Source organism: Lithobates pipiens, unplaced genomic scaffold (assembly GCF_037356315.1).
Source record: "Lithobates pipiens isolate NorthernLeopardFrog02 unplaced genomic scaffold, aLitPip1_a1.2 Scaffold_18, whole genome shotgun sequence".
Classification (NCBI taxonomy): Eukaryota; Metazoa; Chordata; class Amphibia; order Anura; family Ranidae; genus Lithobates; species Lithobates pipiens.
Window position 1 is genome coordinate 345,172,654 of NW_027507758.1, and position 22,978 is coordinate 345,195,631.

Consider the following 22,978-nt stretch of genomic DNA (forward strand, 5'->3'; position numbering starts at 1 on the left):
GACAAATTTGTGTAAAAAAAAAAGCGTTTTCATTTTTTCCCACATTTTCCAAAAACTTTTGAAAAAAAATGAACCATTCAAAAGACTCATTATGCCTCATAGATTATACATTGAGGTGTTAGCTTTCCAAAATGGGGTAATTTTGTGGGAAATTCCATTGTCCTGGTGCTCCAGGGCCTTCAAAAGTGTAATAGGTGGTTGTGAAATGAGATGTGTAATTTTTGCTTGCAGAACGCCTGAAGGTGTCACTTCAATGTTGGTGCTCTGTATGTGGCCAGGCTGCGTAAAAGTCTCACACATGTGGTATCGCCATACTCAGGAAGAGTAGCAGAATGTATTTTGGGGTGTATTTGTTGTATGCGTATGCTGTGTGTGAGAAATAACCTGATAATATGAAATTTTTGTAAAAAAAATTAAAAATGAAAAAAAAAATCTTAATTTGCAAAGAATTGTGGGAAAAAATGACAACTTAAAAAAACTCACCATGCTACTTACTTAATACCTTAAAATGTTTACTTTCTAAAAAGGGGTCATTTGGGGGTATTTGTATTTTCCTGACTTGTTAGTGTCTCAAGAAATGAGATACACCTGATGTACTGAAGTGATTGGCACCATAGTTTGTAGACTCTATAACTTTCACAAAGACCAAATAATATACACTAATGTGGGTTATTTTTACCAAAGATATGTAGAAGTATAAATTTTGGCCAAAATTTATGAAGAAAAATGACTAGCAAAATTTTATGACAGAAACAAAGAAAAAGGCATTTTTTTCACAAAATTTATGTATTTTTTTTATTTATAGCACAAAAAATAAAAACCCACTAGTGATTAAATACCACTAAAAGAAAGCTCTATTTGTGTGGAAATAAGGGCGCAAGTTTCATATGGGTACAGTGTTGCATGACTGAGAAATTGTCATTCAAACTGTGAGAGCGCTGAAAGCTGAAAATTGGTCTGGTCAGGAAGGGGGTGTAAGTGCACTGTATTGAGGTGGTTAATCATTCTGCTACATTTAATAATCACAATTAATGACGTTCTTTTGATCATATAAGTGGAGATACTGTAGATGACCAACAGAAATGCATTGTACATTTTAGAATCTTTGCTGATGGTAAAAAATGTGCTGTACTGTTTGATAGGGAAAAGTGGTGGTGAACAAAAAATGCTTTTGTGTGTATGTAATTTTATGGAAGGGATGATTATACCAACAATCACTTGAGGGATCATTTAAAGATCTCTGTTGGTTTAAATATAAACAGACATTTCTTGTACATTGAAATGTGCAAAATCCTGTGTATTTGTGTTTAAGTTTTTATTACTGAAGATATGGTAAATAAAGCTGTAATCAAATTAAGGGAATGCTCTAGATGTGGCATTGAATACTTTTAAAGTAATGAGTCTACTTGTGCTGTAAGTATTTTTGTCACAGATGATAAACCTGAAAAATGTTACATAAATTGTCTATAACCTCCGCATTATGTGCCTTACAGGTATGTATACACTGAAGAAATATGGTATTTGTATATGACTTCCACAGAGCCTAAACATAGAATATTGACTGGAGATAAATGCCACATACTCTTCCTACTTACTTATTCATGCCTTTGCCTTAGGACAAGACATGTGTTTATCTGAAGCATGTTCAAATGCATTTATGTTTGATTTAAACTAAAATGGCATAGACTTTGCAACTATTGTCTGAAAATCTGTAAGAAAATCATCTATATGTGCTTATAAATTTGAATTTATTTATTTTTGGCAGTTACTTTTTGACTTGGTCCATAAAGACACAGTTGCTTTTGTAAATGTACCGGTTTGATTGCTTTCTATACATCCACCATAGGGGCTATTTAAAGTATTTTTTCCTGCTTACTCTATAGTATGTCTACCCTTTGCCTTATATTAGGCTTTTCAGTTGTTATGTTTATATATAATGTGGTGGTTAGTCCCATATGCAACATCCAAACTGAAGAACAAGTTTACCGCTTTTTTAACTGTTGCACTTTTCAGGACTAGTGGTTAGTAGCTATGCTACTATGGAATAGCTCTCATTTCACCATGTAAGCCCCACCACTACATTAAAGTAGGGAGTTTGAGTAGGGGGCTTTCTTCTCCTAGGCTTTATTTTATTAAAGGTTCTGAAGACCTCACATACAAAAAAAATATTGATAAGATAGAACAAGTCCAGAGACTGATAACAAAAATGGTGAAAGGTCCGAGGCAAAAAAACATATCAAGAGAGACTTCTGAACTTAATATGTACAGTCAGGAGGAAAGAAGGGAAAGGGAAGACATGATTGAAACCTTTAAATACATTAGGGAGGTGAATAAACTTCAGGAGGGCAGTATTTTTAATATGAAACCAAGATCAAGAACATGGGTACATTACCTCAAACTAACTGGAGGAAAGTTCAAAATTAATCTCGGAAAGTATTATTTTACTGAAAGGGTAGTTGATGTTTGGAATAAACTTGCAGCAGAGGTAGTGAGTCAGTCAACAGTAAGTCGTGTCAAACATGCTTGGGATAAACATAGATCTATACTCAGACAAAAAAGTGAATGAAAGAAAAACAAATAAAAAACATAAAAAAAATCTAAATATGTATAGAAAGTAATAATTGATATACTATATGTTTAATTCATCCCTTTATTTTCACTAGTTGTTTGGCCTTCTTTTAATTTTTTTCAACACCTTCCTTCTTACCCTGCCCTGAGGAATTTATATTCCCACTTCATCCCAATATTCACTGCACCTTTATTGTTTCTCTCTTATGGTCTTTGGACTGACTGGTAGTTTTTCTGTACATAGATCACTTTATTTTACTTTATTTTAAATCTTCCTTGGATTAAATTAATAGATACAATTTTATCTACATTTTTAGAACCTTCTATGGGCCATCTATGGACCCCACATTGGAGACTCACACTCCCATTGCAGCCTGCTGTCTACCATTTGATCCACATGGATATGGCCCCCTCAGTTCCTGGGCAGGATATTCATAGTCCACTCCTGGCTATTCACACTATATGTGTACAGTTTTAACTGACCAGTAACTTCTTAAGGTTATAATTCTTTTCAGTTTTTAAGCAATATATAATTTTATTGTTAACTGGTGACCATTCAGCTACAATGTTCCATATATATATATATATATATATATATATATATATATATATATATATATATATATATATATATATATATATATATATATATATATATATATATATACGTCTCTTATACATATACGGTTTGCACACACTCCTGAGGAAGTGAATTATTTCACGTAATGCGTAAAGCATTAGGATGCAATCCTAACCGTTTTTATTATGGAATTATCCAACTACCGACCATTATTGGTCATCAATTCTAATATGTTTAACAGTTACCACTATTTTGGTATTTTGTGTCTGTATAGTTTTTACTGGTACACATTGTATGAATGTTATGATTCCCATGTGATGCTGCTGTGTGCAATTACCTGACCTATGTTTTTAATTCTGCACCATTCTTTTGCTGCAATGTACTATTACAATAAATATTTGTTCCTTCTAATATACTCTTTTGTTATGTATGGTTATACCAATGATACATATGTACTATACTTACATATGTACTATACTTACCAATGGATATATTTCATTTTTACACAAAAGATATATATGTACCTTATTTATACTTATTAATATACTTATTTATAAAGTCCCATGTCTGTCCCCCCCCCCCCTCTCCTCATTTATAAAAAATAATAGACAGACTCTATGGACCATTTGGTCATTTGTTTGCCGTCATTTTGCTATGTTTATAAGTTTACTTTGCTTTTTATTAAATTGGTTAAAACAGGTGCAAATTGACAATTAAAAACCATTTCCTAGTGCTTACTGAAGGAATTTTATCTTCTCTTTAAAAGTTTTTGCTGTTTTAGCTGACAGAATACTGAGTCAGCCAGTCACAAAACTTTATGTAAGAGAGTAATTTTATCAACCACACTATGATGGTTGTCAAAATGTAACTTGCAATAGTTTCAGAAGAGAGTTTAGCTTGAAGCAAAAAAACACTAGGTGGGTGAAGTCACCTTTTAAACAAAACATTAACATTCATCGGCTGCTTTTACACTGATGCATTTTGCTGCATTTTTACCTTGCTAAGAATGCAAGCCAAATGCAGTGAAATATTTGCCTTTAAATCCTCTGGGACTCTTCACACCACTGTGGGTGCGGTGCATTTTAATAAGTCCTGCATGCTGTATTTTTGGTCTGCTGCATGAAAAACACACAGCTTCTCATTGAAGTGAATAGAGAAGGCATCAAAAATTCACTGCAGTTGCATTGTTGGTGCATTTTTTGAGTGGAAGTCCGGCACCAAGAAAACACAATAAAACACATAAAAAAAACGCATTTGCTTTTTTCATTCATTTTTTTTTTATTTTTTTTTATTTTTTTTGAAGAGCAGTGTGAAAGCACCCATATATTATATACACAATCAAGCATGCTGAAATGTTCTATTTAAATTGTGGAAATTATTATGCTACCCATTTATCAAGTAAAATTGTCTAACGCGCCTAGTACAACAGACATACAGGGATTGATTCATCAAAGGCAAATATGTTGTTTAGTTGCAAGGGAATTTTAACTTTGCAAGGTCTGCTAACGTTTATCATCCAATTATGTGCAACTGGTCACGTGACTGGGTATTCTTTGTAAAGTGATTTTTTTACCACAGTCACTAAGCTAAGGGAAAATTCCATTGGAAAGTAAAAATTCTATTGCAAAGTGAACTGCCTATTTGTCTTTAGTAAATCAATTGATTTGTCTTTAGTATATGAACCCAGCAGAATCCAAGTGTGTTAATCTCTAAGATATATTGTGAAGACTGTTTTGAATATGTTCCCATGGAAAAAAAATAAAAATCCAAAATCTAATTTATTTAGATCTGTGTCATAAAACGCTAGATCCCTTTTATTGTCTTGGATGTCTCAAACTGTAAATTTATCATAGTTTTGCTTCTATGTACAAAAAGACTGCATAATGAGTAGAACTATGTTACGTATCCTTTCAAGTAGCAGTTGTCAACATCCTCAGTAAACAGAATGGATTGTTAGATGACCAACAATTGACTCTTCAAAGCTCATCAAAAGCAAAGAACCTAAGAATCTTCTCCACAAAATCTTCAAAACGTGCTTTATTCACATTACTGTCACTGGGTAAACTACAGTAAAAGCCCAGACAAAGCCTAAGAAATGACTCTTTAGGATGGATGGATTCAAGGATCTATTCAAAATTCAGAATGCTTTCTTTGTGCCATACCTATTTCGTAGCCACCTTTGTCTTTAAAAGAGTGCTTCAGTTAACATTCCATGATAACAAAACCCCTTATTATAAATACTGCTAAAAGTTTAAAATATTCACAGGTAAACTGAATTTATGATAATGTTACTTTACTAGCTGTAATGGTAATTCTATGGTAAATCTGCACAGGGTCACTATTCTATTTTTTTTTCTTATTAGGTTGGGGTACTAATTCCTGAACAGACTTCATATGATTATGTTAAGTACATATTGTTTAAACACTTCACAAAAAAATCTATTTATAATAGGCATTCTTACTGGTGCTTTTTTTTAGTTTGCATGCAACCCTTTTATTCCTTCTTTGTAGTGGTTTAGAAATCTAATCTGAATGAGTCCCTAACTTTTTGACAGCTGATAAGGTATACTTTTCTACAGGTACTGGAAACAAATATTTATTACTTTTTACTTTGAAACAAAATGTTAGTTGTAAAAATCTGCTCTAATTGGTTTGTGGAATAAAAAAGATGGGGATGTCAGTAGATTTATAGAGACCCCTTGAAGATTTATTCTACTCAATTTAGCACACATAGGGGTTACTTTACTAAAGGCAAATCCACTTTGCACTACAAGTGCACTGAAAGTGCAGTCACTGTAGATCTGGGGAAGATCTGAAATGAGGGGAACCTCTACTGATTTTATCAATCCAATTATGTACAAGCAAAAATGCTGTTTTTTATTTCCCTTGCATGTCCCCCTCCGATCTACAGCGATTGCACTTGCAATGCACTTGTAGTGCAAAGTGGATTTGCCTTTAGGGAGTAAACCCCATAGTCTTTATATACATATAAATTGTTTGTATTTTAAAGATAGTATACACCCTATACAAGATTATTAACCGACTTTATAAACCAAATTGTACTCAATGTTCCGTTGATGTAGTTTTTAGTTTATTCAGCAAGGCAGGGTAAAGAGAAAAACTGAAGTGCAAAGTGTATTACCTAATAACAGCCATTCAGTTTATGGATCTAAAAGATGAATTCTGATGAGATGGTTCTTAAGGAATAACGAGTTGTGCATTCTGTCCCTTGCCATATTGAAAACGATTGTTTATCTTATTCAATAAAAATACACCATAAAAGCTCAGAAATATAATTTACTACAATGTATTTAGAGTAACTTTGCATTTTTAAAATATATTTTACTTAGTATACATACATGACTTCAGGATAGGAATTGTAATATGTATATTGTATATGCATTTTCAGTATTGTTCACTATTTCATTTTAAATGCCAAATCTACTCACCGGTATTCCAGCAATTCCTGGCGGACCAATTTGTCCTCGATCTCCCTAGGACACAAATAATGCACACAATCCTGTTTAGCAATCCAGACCATGCTTTATTTATGAAACAAGAGAGACAAACGATAAATTTATGGCTGTAAGAGCAGCAGTTTGTTATATACATTTTGTCAATGCTTAGTCAAGAATATAATTCATTATCTAATCCAGTTGACACTTCTAATCTAGCTAGTCAGAATCCTCCATTATGTCTTTGTTCTGAAGATATGTAAACATTATTGCATGAGGATAAGTGAACCTCACGGGAAGTTATGCAGTGTTGAATCAATTCAGCATGCCAAGTTCCTTTTGCATTGTGCACGCTCCAAGCACTTTGCATAGTGTAAGCTAAAGGATAATATATTTAGTCATCACATTCCAGGTTTATAGCTTTTAGGAACCCTCAGGTCATAATATATGTCTTCGGGGAAGACTCTAGGAAACATTTTAACTCTCATTTCATCACTGTTTCTTTTTTAGCTCAAGATTAGCGCAAAGAGTGAAATAATAACTTTATTTTATTAAATTGAGCCAATATCTGGCTATTTATTGATCAAATGCACGTGTTTAGGCAAAAACATAATGCAATGGAATTGTCATATTTAATTAAGATCATACAGTCATAATATCCATACTGATACTTGATTGATAATATACTACATATTATTACAGAGTATCAGCTGCCTTTGTGCTAAATAGTCAGAATCTAACAGATTCGGTCTCTTGAAAACCATGTTAAATTTTTGCCTGTGCAAAGGTAGCAAAGCCAGCAAATGAGTCATACCTTATCAATATTCAGCCTGATATGCATTTTCTCTATGGATGCATCTACTGTTATTTTTTGCTATGCTGCCTCATACCTCATCCTACATCATCAAGTTCTGGAATCTTCAGACCCCCTTTCATTATTAGGTCCTGCTACTTCTTCTACTCCTGCTCTAGTGGGTCTTATTTCCCCCTGACAATTCTCTAGCTTCAGGCCCTACTAGCTTTTGCTCCTCCTCCGATATTAGGCCCTATTGCTTCCTCATCTACATAGCCAAGCTTTCTCTTTTATCTCGATTAACCCTTAAAATATTTTTCAGGACTCATTAGAACTCTTACTAAAACCAATTCATAAAGGCTGAATGGCAAAAAAGGCCTCTTACATTCATTGACAGTAGGAATAATACAACCCTTACAGACACCTAAAAAGATGTTTGGGTCACTCTGCTAGCTTTGCCAATTAGCATTGGCCCTGGAACTATGCAGGCACCATCAGGTCAATCAGTCATAGCTCAAGGCACCCCTGAAAACCTCTGAAGGAACCCTGGTTAAGAATGGCTGCCCTTGGCCATCAGGTCCTGCTGTCTCCTACCACTCTTCCACTATTAGGCCCCACTGTCTCCCCATACCCTCCACAATCAGGTCCTGCTGCCTTTTATTACTACTCCACTATGAGATGACACTGCCTCCTGACCTGCTTACAATATCAGGTCTTATGAGGTCCAATGCTGCCTCCCAAAACTCCCCTCTTAGCTATCAGATCCCACTGCCCCCCCCCTTTCCATCATTGGGTCCTACTGCCTCCCCACCTCTTCCCACCATCAGGTCCTGTGGTCTCCTAAAGCTGGGTATACATACATATGTATATGTACAGTTATTTCTGTTCAGCCAGCGGGTTTAACAAAGAAAAAAAAAACTGGCAGATCCCAACATTAACACAAACGATGTTTGATGCAGTGATCTCTCCTGCCGGGCTACTGGATTTTGACAGGCTGGTGCACCTGTCAGAATGCTGCTATCTATCTAAATCTGTTTGAGGACCTGGTTAACACTAGTGCGTTGCCAGACATCGCATGTGATTTTCACTGCTTGGCTGTGCAGATCAGATGCGATGTTTGTGCGATGCAAAGTCAGCCATACAAACTGTATGGCTGACTTCACATCACATTTGGACCAAACTCGTGCAGGACCCTTTTTTGTCCCTACTGGAGTCAGATTGCATGGGTGTTCACACCCATGCGAACTAAATTCTGCAAATTGTGCTGCGTTTTGCAAACTGATTGCGGGGTGTTGTTAACTTAACATACACTCCACAATCAGTTCGCATTAACAGGTTGCGATTTTGATACGGTGCAAATTTGCAGTGAATTCACACCGCATCTAGTGTGAACAGACCCTGAAAGATAGAAATAACAATCTATTTAAATGTTACAAGATTTCTGCAGTTCTTAAAATTAAGAAAATATATTTTCCACTTTTCACATCTTTTCTATTTGTGTTCACATATACATAATGCTGAATTTTCTCTCATGTATATTTGTACCTATCCATCTGTTTGCATCAAAGTAATCAAGGCTTGTGGCTTATTTGGACATGCAGGCCATATGAGGCTGTAATGTGATTATGCAAATATGTAAATTACGTGCTCATTTGCTAACTTCTTTTTAGTTCAATAAAAAAGGCAACCTCATAACTAAAGATTTAACTAAGATTTTCATCACCAGAGCCTAAAGATGCACAACCTTTAATGTATATACAGGCAAAACATTTTTTAAAGTTTTGAATAGTAGGGTTAAACCCTCTTGCGGTATATTTTTTGCGGCCTGTGTCCCATTGAGGAGGTTCCCTTTTTGTCCCAGGAATACAAGAAATACAATAATTTTTACAAAATAACAGAAACAATTGAGTACTGTTTGTGATCCTTTTTTTTATTTGCATTAACATTCAAATTTTCAGGACAAGCTGTCGGGGTATGTCCCCTTTCATCAGGTGCCAGCAGTACTAATTCACAAAAGTTTAAGCAGAGTGTTAACAAGACAATCTCTAAGAGAAAAAAAACAAAAAAAACACAAACAAACGTACACAGCATAGGTAATTAGCTATGAAAAGCAGGTGAGATAAGACAGAGAGAGAACTATGGAATTGGAGGGGGTGAATAAAAGCCAGGTACACACTACAGCCCTGGGAGTTGCACGAAAAAGAACTGACAGCTTCGGTTGGGAGCCGCTGTACTAACCATGCAAGGTTAGTCCAGCGATCTCCCCCACTGAGCTGTTGTGTTCTGAGAGGGGGGTAGCCCCCCCCTCCAAAACACTCCGATCAGTGCTCTCTGGTATTAGCTTAGAGTGCTAATCGGAAGTCAGTTGGTTGCTTGTTTTCCACAGACCGACATACACATGTGCAGAATGTGGGACAGTACTTTTTGTTTTGGCAAATGCCTCCCTACATTCTGCCGTGTGTGGCTTAATCCACAGAGATTAGGGTATCATAAAAATGTTGAATAGTGATTTAGGAAGCTGAGGTTCACATTTAGAACATTATTTTTTTATCAAATAGAATTATCATTCTAAGTTGAAAGGTTTTTCTTTCCTGAGTTGTCTTAAAGTTCCCTTTAAGAACAATCACCTCATACAAAATAACAGGGATTATACCGCGTACACACAATCGCACATTCTGACAACAAAATCCATGGGGTTTTTTCCCACGGATGTTGGCTCAAACTTGTCTTGCATACACACGGTCGCACAAAGTTGTCGGAATTTCCGAACGTCAAGAACGCGGTGACGTACAACACGTACGACAGCACTAGAAAGAGGAAGTTCAATACCAAGTGCCCATCCTTTGGGCTCCTTCCGCTAATCTTGTGTTAGTAGAAGTTTGGTGATAGACAATTTGCGCTTTTCAGCCTCCTGCTTTTACGATCGTTACCGCTCTTCAGTTTGTGCTTGTGGGTTCGTATTTCTATTACATATTTGTCCTTGTACACACGGTCGGACATTCCGACAACAAAATCCGACTGATCTGATTCCATCAGATTTTGTCGGACGAAGTTGACGGAAAATCCGATCGTTTGAAACGTGATGACGTTTTGTACGTTACGACGGGACTACGTTCAGGCTAGTAGCCAATAGCTTTGGTCTCGTAATTTGATCTGTGAATGTGTGGCACTTTGTCCAATCGGAATTCTCTACAAACGATCGGACAAATTCCTATCAGATTATGTTGTTGGAAAATTTTATATCCAGTTCTCAAATTTATTGGTCGGACATTCAGACGGAAAAAGTCAGATGGAGCCCACACATGGTCAGATTATCCGACAACATGGTCCGATCGGACATTTTCCGTTGGAATTTCCGACCGTGTGTACAAGGGCTTTGATGTTCAGTGCGTTCTTGTCTGCATGTATCTGATTTTCCGCTCCGGCGTTTGTTTTTCAGTGCTTTCTGTTAGTTCGTTCTGACCAGTGAATCATTTTGAAGCCATGAGGACCCTCACCCTGCACCAGAGGGTTTATAACTACCATCTAGCCAGAGCCAGAAGAGTGGTGGAGAACACTTTTGGGATAATGGTCAGCCGATTCTGCCTATTCCTTACGCCAATCAACATGGCAGAATATAAACTTAACCAGATAATCTTTGCATTCTGCATTCTACACCACTAGTTAAGGGGAAATTCAATGAACAATGTGGCCTCAGTTGGGCCAGAGGCCGGACTTTAACAAGAAACCATGACAGCGCTTGAAGTTGGCCGTCTTGGCTTACCCCCCCCAAAGCGCCCCCGAAGTAAGACAGAAGTATGTTGAGTACTTTGCGGGGGGGGCATCGATATTGCAGAAACTGTTTTAGAAACATTTTATCAACAATTTTTTAACCTAAATTGAAAGAAGATTTCCTTTGATTTACTGCCTGGGTATCTTTTAGCTGTCCCCTAGGTTCTCCAATGGGCTTTTCTTTTTGGACATTTTCTTCAATAGTGCTAATATAATTTATTTGATACATGAGATGATACATCTCTTCTTTAGTTAACTATTATTATGTTGTGGGTCTGCTACACACACCTTGTTTTTGTTGTTAATGTATGTAATGCATTACTGACAAAAATATTCATCATTTTCAGCACCAGAAATTCATTTTGTGGAGTCATTAAAATGGCCTGATTGTGGCAAATTATAAAGCACTGTGGGTGTTATTTACTAAAGGAAATTCCACTTTGCACTCCAAGTGCACTTAAAAGTGCACATGAAACTGCACTTGTAGTGCAAAGTGGATTTGCCTTTAATAACTAACACCCATTGTCACTGTAAACACCAACTTACTATTTGAGCAACTTGCTTTTGAGCATTGAAAGAAGACGTCACACATTGTTGAGTAGAAAACATTTTACTCAAAGCACATTCACATGTGCGTTAGAAAAGGGTTTTTGAAAAAAACCAACATCTTTGGTGTATATATATTTTTTCACAATGTAAATATCCTTTTTATGGTTAAACAGGCATGTTTCAAAGCATAACATACACAACTCAGGAATTTACAAAGTTCAACGTTGACAAAGTGAAGGCAATATCAGACATGAGTATGTACATCCAAACTGTGTTGATATTGCCTTCATCAGATTGGGTGAAATCACCCCTGTGAAAGCCAAATTTTGAAGATGCAAATTTTTGTGTGTTTTAGATTCTGCCTAAAACATCAATGATGTTCTTTATTTATTTTTTAACATCATTGGTGTTTTCCTTTAACTTTTCTATATCACGATTGTACTCCATTCTCTCCCCAATGAGGATCTGGGAACTTTCACTGTTGAAATGAGGTTCTTCTTCCACAACATCCCATCACCTAAAAGAAAAAAAACACCAGGTATTGTAAATATGCAGGAACAGATCTCTTACCTGAAGCTGTGGTCTCAGACACTCACCTGTTGTGGAGACAATTTTGCCCACTTCATAAACCTCTCCCTCCTCATCCTCTGCTTGTGGTGTGGGGATTTCTCCTTCTTTAGGAGGTGGGGGGTTCCTGGTTTCCTCAGATGTCCAGAGTGTCAGGGCTGGCTTAGCCCTTCCTTCTCTGGGCTGGCCGCTCAGCTGTCGGCTAATTGCCAGCTAATTGCCAGCTCTCTTCTCTCTCCACAGTTACCGGCTGTTCCTGATAATGCTCGTCTGACCTGCCTTCTTAAAGCCTTCCAGCTCACTTCACCTCTGCCTTCGCCTTGGTCACATCACTTGAAACCATCTCCTGTGGTTTGTGTAAAGACTGGCTTGCTGACATCCCTTCTGGCTCCTTATCCTGCTTGCTGTTGCTCTACTTGGATCCCTGACTTCTGGCCTGGCTGACTACCCGATCTGGTTACTGGACTCTGGCTATGCTTGACTACGCTTTTTCTATTTACCCTTTCATTTTTATTAATAAACAAGTGTGATTTAATTTTACTTCTGTCTCAGTCTGATTCATGGTTTCTGACAGTAGGCGAAGGCCATGAATTTAGAAGATACAGTCAATCCACTTGTTGGTAATATTTTTTCCAGATTGGATGAGCAAGATCACCACATGGATCAGTTTGTCATAGCGTTACAAACACTCCTGAATCGCACGGCTCACCTGGAATCCCCCATGGTGGCTGCTCCGGTACAAACTGAGTCACAGGCCATCCCTGCTGCAGCGCCAGTCTCTGTGCAGGCACCCGCCTCAAGTATTACCTCAATAAGAGGTATGTCTGGTTCTGCTAAGCTTCCTCAGCGATTTGGGGGCGATCCAGTTCAATGCAGAGGGTTTCTCAATCAGGTTGAGATATACTTCGAGATGCTGCCCCAGGAGTTTCCCACGGACAGAAGCAAAGTAGGTTTCGTGATATCTTTGCTTTCTGAGAGAGCCTTGGCCTGGGCTAACCCTCTATGGGAGACGCAAAAACCTGTTGTCTTGAGTTACCCTCAGTTTGTGGCCTCCTTTAAAAGGGTATTTGACGTTCCCGCACGCTCCGCTTTTGCTGCCAAGTGCCTCATGTCCATCAAACAGAGTATGAGCACTGTTGCCAACTACGCCATTGAATTCCGTACTCTGGCAGCAGAGGTTGCTTGGAACAATGAGGCTTTTTCTCATGGTCTCTCGGATTCCATCAAGGATGAGATAGCAGCCCGAGATATACCCACTGAGCTGGAGAGCTTGATCTCGTTTGCCATCCTCATTGACTCCAGACTCAGACAAAGACTTTCTCCTAAGGAGCGCTTGTGGAAGCCTCCTGTACGTTTGCCTCTGAGCTTTGTAGTCCCATCCATGCCTCCCTCACCTCCCATGCCTCCTGGTACCAAGTTGCTCAGTGAAGATGAACCCATGCAGCTGCGCTTCACGTGTCTCTCTGCGGATGAGAAAGCCTTTAGGAGGAGGGAGAGATTGTGCCTTAATTGTGGCCAGGCAGGTCACTTTTTGAAGTCTTGTCCTACCCGTTTAGGGAACGCCCGAACCTTGAGGTCCTGTCATGGACAGACCTTAGGTGGCATTGTTTCGTCCCCAGTTATCCAGAAAGATAAACCCCTGGTTTTGGTCACCCTTTCTTGGGCTGAGTCATCCATCGAGATACAGGATCTAATCGACTCTGGGGCTGCAGGCCTGTTCATTGATGCTGCATTTGTTTCGCAGCACTCGATTCCGCTGCAGCTGCGTGACACTCCACTTGCCATTGAGGCTCTTGATGGGAGACCTTTACAGCCTGCCCATGTGACTCATGAGACAGTTCCGTTGTCCATGCCCGTAGGGGCTGTTCATCATGAGATAATCCAATTCTAAGTTATTTCCTTGCCCAGGTTTCCGCTGGTTATTGGTTATCCTTGGTTACAGAGGCACAACCCCTCTTTTGATTGGCTCCGTGCTGAGGTTCTCTCCTGGTCACCACAATGTGGTAAGACATGCTTCCTGAAGGTATCCAGGGTCCTGTGTACCTCTTCACTCCCCTCCCTGCCGGAGGAGTACCGTGAGTTTAGTGATGTCTTTGATAAAGGTCAAGCCGGTAGTTTGCCTCCACACCGGTCTTATGATTGCGCAATTGACCTTCAACCTGGTGCCATACCTGATTGTGGCCGGGTTTACCCTTTGTCGGTCTTGGAGGATAAGGCCATGGAGGAGTATGTTGCTGATGCACTTTCTCAAGGTTTCATCCGCAAATCCTCGTCTCTTGCTGGTGCTGGTTTCTTTTTTGTGAAAAAGAAGAGCGGTGAACTGAGACCTTGTATAGATTATAGGGGTCTCAATCATGTCACAATTAAGAATGCCTACCCAATTCCATTGATTACAGAGTTATTTGACTGCCTCAAGGGAGCAATAGTTTTCACGAAGCTTGACTTGAGAGGGGCATACAATCTCGTGCACATTAAGGAGGGCAACGAGTGAAAAACTGCATTTAATACCAGAACAGGCCATTATGAATACCTGGTAATGCCTTTGTAACGCCCCGGCAGTTTTCCAGGAATTTATTAACGATGTCCTCCGAGATTTGTTACAGTTGTGTGTGGTGGTTTATCTCGATGATATCCTCATATTTTCAATTCCAAGTCCCTGGAGAGCCACCACACAGATGTCTGTCGTGTGCTTCAGAAACGAAGAGAGAACAATCTCTATTGTAAACTGGAGAAGTTCCATTTTGAACAGATTACATTCCTGGGCTATGTCATTTCCAATGCTGGTTTTTCGATGGACCCATAGAAACTTTCGGCAGTCCAACAGTGGCCTCGACCCGTGGGTTTACGTCCTCTGCAGCATTTCCTGGGCTTTGCCAACTACTATCGGAAGTTTATTCGTAACTTGTCGTCTCTGGTCAAGCCCCTGACTGATATGACCAGAAAGGACGGTAACCCACAGAGTTGGTCTCCGGAGTCCATTAAGGCCTTTGAGACTCTCAAGGCTGCCTTTGTTTCTGCTCCTGTGTTAGCACATCCTGATCCTACGTTGCCTTTTATTCTAGAAGTTGATGCTTCTGAGACTGGAGTTGGTGCCCTTCTGTCTCAACGTCCTAACTCTGTGAGCGCTATGCATCCGTGTGGCTACTTTTCCAAGAAATGGTCACCTGCTGAGTGCAATTATGAGATTGGTGACAGAGAGCTGTTGGCAATTATTTTAGCCCTGAAAGAATGGAGACATCTTATTGAAGGTACCACTGTGCCTGTTCTTATTCTTACTGACCATAAGAATCTTACATTCTTGTCTGAGGCTAAGCGACTCTCTCCCAGAAGAGCGCGATGGGCTCTTTTCTTGTCGAGCTTTAATTCCATTGTCTCATTATTACCCGGTACTAAGAATGTAAGGGCTGATGCCTTGTCACGACAATTTTCCTCCACTTCCAAGTCGGAGTCGGTTCCGGTTCCTATGATTCCTCCTGATCGTATCTTGGCTACGGTTCGCACCAGTCTTACTTCTCCTTTGGGTGACAAAATTCTCGCTGCTCAGGTCCATGCTCCTCCTGATAAACCTTGTGACTGCTGCTTTGTCCCAGAGAGTTTCCATACTGCTGTGCTCCAGACTTACCATTCTCCCAAGGCAGCTGGCCATCCTGGGAAGAATCAACTAATTTTGGCAATTTCCCAACAATTCTGGTGGCCTAGTCTACGGGCTGTTGTTACTGCCTTCGTAGCTGCCTGTCCCGTGTGTGCTCAGAGTTAGACTCCACGACACCTTCCAGTGGGCCTCCTACAACCCATACCCAATGGAGAGAGGCCCTGGACTCACCTGTCTATGGATTTCATTGTGGAGTTGCCCAACTCCCAAGGCAACACTGTTATCCTTATGGTGGTTGGCCCGGTTCTCAAAGATGTGTCATTGTATTCCACTTAAGAAGTTGCCCACCTCTAAGGAACTGACTTCCATTTTTGCTCGGGAGATCTTTTGCTTACATGGGCTACCCAAGGTTACTGTCTCAGACAGGGGCAGTCAGTTTGTCTCCCGGTTCTGGTGAGCCTTTTGTGCACAGTTGGGAATCCAGCTTGTGTTCTCTTCTGCGTATCACCCACAGTTTAATGGGGGGTGAACGAGCCAATCAGTCCTTGGAGCAATTCCTACGTTGCTATATTTCTGACCATCATAACGACTGGTCTGACCTATTACCTTGGGCAGAGTTTGCTCACAACAGTGCCTTGAATTCTGCCTCCCGATTGTCTCCATTTATGGCTAATTATGGTTTCCAACCTTCCATGTTGCCTGACTCATTTGTTCCGCAGAGTTTTCCTGCATTAGAGGAGCATCTCCGTGGTCTTCGTTCCATTTGGGTACAAGTCCAGGAGGCTTTGCGTCATGCTAATGATAGGTACAGACTCCATGCTGACCGCAGAAGCCTGCCTGTGCCTTCCTATCAGGTTGGGGACAGGGTCTGGCTGTCATCTCGCAACCTCCGGCTTCGTGTTCCTTCACTGAAGTTTGCACCTTGGATTTATTGGGCCTTTCCGTATATATTTTGCAGGATTAACCCAGTGGCTTACGCGTTGGATCTTCCTCCTAGTATGTGCATATCAAATGTGCTTCATGTCTCCTTATTGAAACCATTGGTCCGTAAACGATTTACCACCTTGGTGCCATGTACTCACCCTATTCAGGTTGAGAACCATGAGTAGTATGACTCCCGTAGGTTCCGTGGGCGCATGCAGTACCTGGTGCATTGGAAGGGGTACGGTCCAGAGGAACGCTCCTGGGTTTCATCCTCTGACATACATGGCCTTGTCCTCCTCTGCGAGTTCCATAGATGGTTTCCCCTCAAGCCCGGTGGCCTTCAGAGGGAGAGGGGTCATTGAGGAGGGGGTACTGTCAGGGCTGGCTTAGCCCTTCCTTCTCTGGGCTGGCCGCTCAGCTGTCAGCTAATTGCCAGCTCTCTTCTCTCTCCACAGTTACCGGCTGTTCCTGATGATGCTCGTCTGACCTGCCTACTTAAAGCCTTCCAGCTCACTTCACCTCTGCCTTCCCCTTGGTCACATCACTAGAAACCATCTTCTGCGGTTTGTTTAAAGACTGGCTTGCTGACATCCCTTCTGGCTCCTTATCCTGCTTGCTGTTGCTCTACTTGGATCCCTGACTTCTGGCCTGGCTGACTACCCGATCTGTTTACTGGACTCTGGCTATGCTTGACTACGCTTTTTCTATTTACATTTTTATTCTTATTAATAAACAAGTGTGATTTAACTGTACTTCTGTCTCAGTCTGATTCATGGTTTCTGACACAGAGTCTTTTCTCCCCTATGTGAATAAAAAATAGGTATACTTAGCACACAGATATTTGAGGCCAGAAATAGGGATATGAAACATTGCTTGGAAGTGTTGTATGCTTGTCTGTTTTGGCAGAGTTCCAAGCTGAAGAACATTTTATTTCTTTTCTAAAGCTGGAATACTTACCTTTTTTGTTAAAATATCACACATGGAGACACCCTTATAGTATCCACTGGAGCACCTGTGTGGGACACCCTAAAACGTTTGATTCTGGTATCCCACACTAGTGCTCCTGAGTCCAGATGTGTAAACAGCTGCTGAGTGTCCTCTCCTTACACTGAATCAAGTTTGCATTTCATTCTAATTACAAACCCATCTTGGCAACACACTTATTTTAATAGAAATAGGCATGAACAAATGTAGTTAACCTGTATCTGCCTAAAGCATCTTAAAAGTGGGCAAACAAACAATGTTTCCTACCAGCGATTACTGTGCCCATAAACATGAAAGTTGTAATTTTAAAATGTACAACAGTAAAGAAAAGCACATGGAGCAACACAAACGTTAAGAAGAAGAATATGAACACATTACAAAATACTTTTTTGCAGCACACTCTTGATTCTTCTGTACTGATCATGCTCCCTCAATTTGAGGTCTGAACATCGTTTCCTCAGTTGATCCTTGGATCGCTGTACCCCAAAATTCCTGTGCGAACGCTTCACAACTTTAAGTATGATCTTGGCCTTTCTCACATTTGGGTTTGGGTACAGCCCATACTTCCCATCATAGTTGGCCCTCTTGAAGATGTCCGCTGTCTCCACCATCTCTATAAAGGCCACAATTTAGACCTTCAATCTCCTCTGGGATCGGGTGGTTCGAGGCTCCGGCCTTTTGTCTTTGCACCTGTTGTCTCTCTGCCAATAGACTAGAAAGAACGTCAGGGGTGGGTGGAGTTTCACGCATGCACAGTGTATATAAAGCGGAACATGCGTGCGTTGTACGTATGATCTGTGAGCGGAGGACGAAGTAACGGAAGCAACAATCGTTATAACGAAGGTACAATTTTAAGTTGGTGCAGCAGTGGCCTATACTGCTTATAGATTGAGGCCTATATTGGGTCAAGATTAGGGTTTGTCTTGTGATGTGTCTTGCAGAGAAAATGGATCTATTCAATGATGAGGACTTTATCCCCATATTCATTGATATGTACAGGGAGTTGCCCTGTCTGTGGCAGGTAAACCACCCCTTTTATAACAATAAACCAAAGAGGAGGGTAGCGATGGATCAATTGCTGGAATTTGTGAAGCTGTTGATCCCCACAGCAGATTATTTGAAGGCCTGTTAGAAAGCCCTAATTGGTGGCATGAGGGGCACTTATAATAGGGAGTGCAGGAAGGTCCAGGATTTCCAGAGATCAGGAGCTGCAACAGATAACATTTATGTACCCAGGCTGTGGTACTATGACAGACTGCATTTTCTGGCAGGCCAGACTGAACCCATGTCAGCACTCTCCAATCTTCCTTCAAGGTTTTCTTCCCCCCCAGCTGAGGCTTCTGACTACCAACCTGGGCCTTCCAGGCAGCAACATATGAAGGAGCCCAGCTTGAATCAAGTATAGCATTCTTAAAAATATTTCTGATTGTCAAATTAATGATGTTAAATATATGTTAATTTTGATAAATAATTTCTGATTTCACAAAGTGTTTTACATATCAATAGACAATAGTGGCCACAAATGATTGTGACAAGAATGAAAAATGCTGGGGTCACAATGATAGTCTTTTCTATTTATTAACATTCAATTTGCAACAGTCATGAGCTGAAAATTGTGTGTGATTGATGAACCAAAAAATAAAACTATGTCCCCTTTTCAGACACAGGAAAGCCTCAGCCAGGAGGAGGCCGTAGAAAGTGGCATCAAGGAGGTGGCAGGGGTAAGTGGCAGCCAGGAGGTGGCCGGGCCCAGTAGCCTGCCTGAATCACAGGTCATTCCCCTCGGCCTTCCACAACAAAGTCCTAAGGAAGAGGAGTAACCTGAAGGAGGCAGCAATTGGCCTAATTCTGAAGGCTACTGCGGCCCTCAGAAAACCCCCCAGTGGTTAAGAGGGCTATGCCTACATGACAGCATGCAAAATGCTGTAAATGGAGGAGGGCCAATGCCTCTTATGTGAGAAAGTGCTCTTGCAAGCCCTAAATAAGGGGTTGAGGAGTGAACTCACAAGCCAAAGCCACGTTTTTGAGTTGAACCATGGTCCTCCTCCTCCACCTCCTGCCACAACTCCAACACCAGAGCCACAGCCTGGAAGGAAGCGTGTAAGGAAGACAAGAGAGTGATGGCCTGGGTTCAGTCTGGTCTTGCAAAAGACGCAGGCTGTTGTATGAGCACAGCCTGTGTACAGATATGTAATCTGCTGCTGTGGCTGATCTCTTGTAGTCCTAGACCAGATTGTGCTCACTATAAGGACTCCTCAGGCCACCAATTTTGACTGTAAAATAATTGATGTGTGCCCTGGGGTACAAAGGCTTCACTAATTTCACCACTTTCTCCAGCATTTGTCCTCCTGTCTTCCTCTTTATTTTGTTAGGACCCAGAATAAATGGCTATTTCTTTTTCACAAATACTTGGCTATGTGTTTTAGTTCAAAAAAGACAGTTTGTTTGTGAGTAGGCAGGTACATTTCAAAAATACAAGGTCAAATTAACAAGGGACACCAACCAACCCCTTGAGGTAAAAAAATACAAGATAATAATGGTGTTGTGGTAACTTGACATACAAAACGAGAAATAATATTATGGAGAGCACTAGAAAAAAAATAAGCAAATGCAAATGATGATAAAAAAAAAACATTATGGAGATCTGATGAAAAAAAATAATATTCATGAGATCACGAGAAATAATAAAGAAATCAGTGTGTGAGAAATCTGTGTGAATATAAGCAGCAAAACAACTTCATTCTTCTAGCATTATAAAGAAGAAAAGAATGTGCTGCATTAGAAGATTTTAAAATTTGCAATGTGACGAATGTGCTATCTCCATTACGAATGCTACTTTTACCAGATCCAGTGTTTCCGTCTCATAATTTATTCTGAGCATGCGTGGCACTTTGTGTGTCGGAATTGTGTACACACAATCAGAATTTACGCAAATGGATTTTGTTGTCGGAAAATTTGAGAACCACATGTCAAATTTTGTACGATGGAAATTCCGATGGAAACTGTCTGATGGAGCCTACACACGGTCAGAATTTCCAACAACAAGCTCTGATCGGAAAGCCTGACCGTGTGTACGCAGCATTAGATAGATGTCTCTGGAACAAGTACCCCATTGAAACATTTCTCACCAAATTTTTTTGGTGACTCTTTTAAATTTTTAATTTGTTATCACCCTATAAATGATCAGAGCAAAAAGTGATGCCACGTACACACGACCAGACTTTCTGGCAGACTAGATCCGAGGATTAGTCCGTCGGACAATCCGATCATGTGTGGGCTAGTCCGATCATTTTTCAAAGAAAAAACAATGGACCTAGAATGAGGACATGTTTCAAAACTATCCAACGGACTCAATTCCAACAGACTAAAATCTGGAAAAATGTGCATAGGTGTGCTGGTCCGACAGACCAAATACGACGCAAGGGAAGCTATTGGCTATTGAACTTCCTTGTTTAGTCCCATTTACGTCATCACGTTGAAGACGAACAGACTTATGAATGGACTTAGTCTGTTCGTGTGTCGCCAAGTCCGTTCGATCGGAAAGCCTGTCGGAACACGCCGAAAGTCCGTCAGTAAGACCGTCGAACCTAGTCTGCCAGAAAGTCCAGTCATGTGCACGCGGCATAAGGGGTAATTTAATTATCAAGGACACAGGCAGAGACCTGGCAGGGGATATAATCCTTCCTACTTTATCTGGAACTAAAAAAATTGATTATACACAGTTTACATCTGGAAATTTCATAAGCAAATGTCACATATGTTGTTTTAACTGATCAACCCAATGTCACAGGAAAAATGAACAGGTACAAACCGACATATTCCAAGCAGCTTCTTTATTGATCCATTAAATGAATTACACAGGAGATGAGCAGAGGCGTCTAACAATTTCATGTACATGGGTGCTGAATCATAGTTTCTATGACTAAGCACCTGTGTTTGTGAAACCTGTTAGAATCTTTGCTTATCTCCTGGGTATTTGATTTATGAATCTTTAAAGAAACCACATTGGAATATGGTGATGCTATTCATCTTTCCTATAACAGCCATTACCAGTGGTAAGCTATTTGAACCTGTCTGTGGTGGTCAAACATGGACTGACCTTGAGTGACACTATGGCTGATTGTCACTGACCAACCCAGTTGACAGCAGAATTTAGGCCATGCAGCTGATTGCAAATTTGAATCCCTCAAATACCTTTTCAGTTGAATGATTTGCTGTTTCGAGGAATAAATCTATTTAAGTAGACAGGACATGCTAGAGGATGCAACGTTTATGGAAATGCTTTTGTTATACTGATGCTGATTCCATAGTCTTTTGTACTATTTGCTTTTATTTAAGTAGTTATAAAACCACCAGCTAAGTTTTATTACATACCTTAAATCCTCACTATTTTGGTTTGTGTGTCCTGTTTATTTCAGCCATGTCACTGGATAGAGTGGCTGAAAATATCTCACTAAAGTATACCAAAACACCTTAATTCACTTCTACAGAACACAGCACCTAGAAAAGACAGTAAGCAATAAAGATTTAAACAAGTAAATGATTCTGTCTTACCTTTTCTCCTGGAAGACCTTCAAGGCCTGGTAACCCCATAGGGCCGGCTTCTCCCTAGAACAAAGAACTTTATAGTGTAACCTGAATTGTATTAGTTCAAACAGACACAGATAATTTCACATTTAAAAGATACAAACACACAGTAAATCTGTCACTTTCTTTGTCACAGAAAGTAATTTAAGCTCGCAAAGTTCACCTTTTCTGCAGTATTGTTAGAGCTGCCTGAGCGACAGTTTTAATTATCCTCCTACATGTTTATTTCACAATAAAAAATTCTGCAAAGGTTATCTGAAGTTAAGTATAATTGCTGTAAAAGTCCTATTTTCTGATAGTGTATCTGAAGATATTAAATTTATGGTGCTGTGCAGCAACACTATGAATAATGTTCACATTGGCCCAATAAAAAGGTACAAAACGTACAACGGAGTCACTTTTCTTCTGGACAAATAGGTATAATAAAACACAGTAATAATGCAGTGTTAAAATACTACATTACCCAAAGCGTGGGATAAGAGGGGATCAAAGTTGCTTGAATTATGATGTGAACACACGCACCTCCAGACAGGAAATATAGAAAAGGCTATGAAGCATGAATTCATTTTTATCTCTTGCTAAACAAAGCAACCGTTAAGGGCTTATTT

General features: G+C 39.9%; 1 protein-coding gene across 3 annotated transcripts in view; it reads right to left on the minus strand.

The window, feature by feature from the left end:
• COL19A1 (collagen type XIX alpha 1 chain) overlaps nucleotides 1-22,978 on the minus strand; it is a 1,105,372-nt gene that overhangs the window by 165,383 nt on the left and 917,011 nt on the right. For all 3 annotated transcript variants that reach the window (XM_077487416.1, XM_077487415.1, XM_077487417.1), the window contains exons 42-43: nucleotides 22,338-22,391; nucleotides 6,598-6,642 (exon numbers count right to left, since the gene is read on the minus strand). In XM_077487416.1, coding sequence (XP_077343542.1) covers nucleotides 6,598-6,642; nucleotides 22,338-22,391 — 99 coding nt within the window. The remainder of the gene's footprint in view (nucleotides 1-6,597; nucleotides 6,643-22,337; nucleotides 22,392-22,978) is intronic.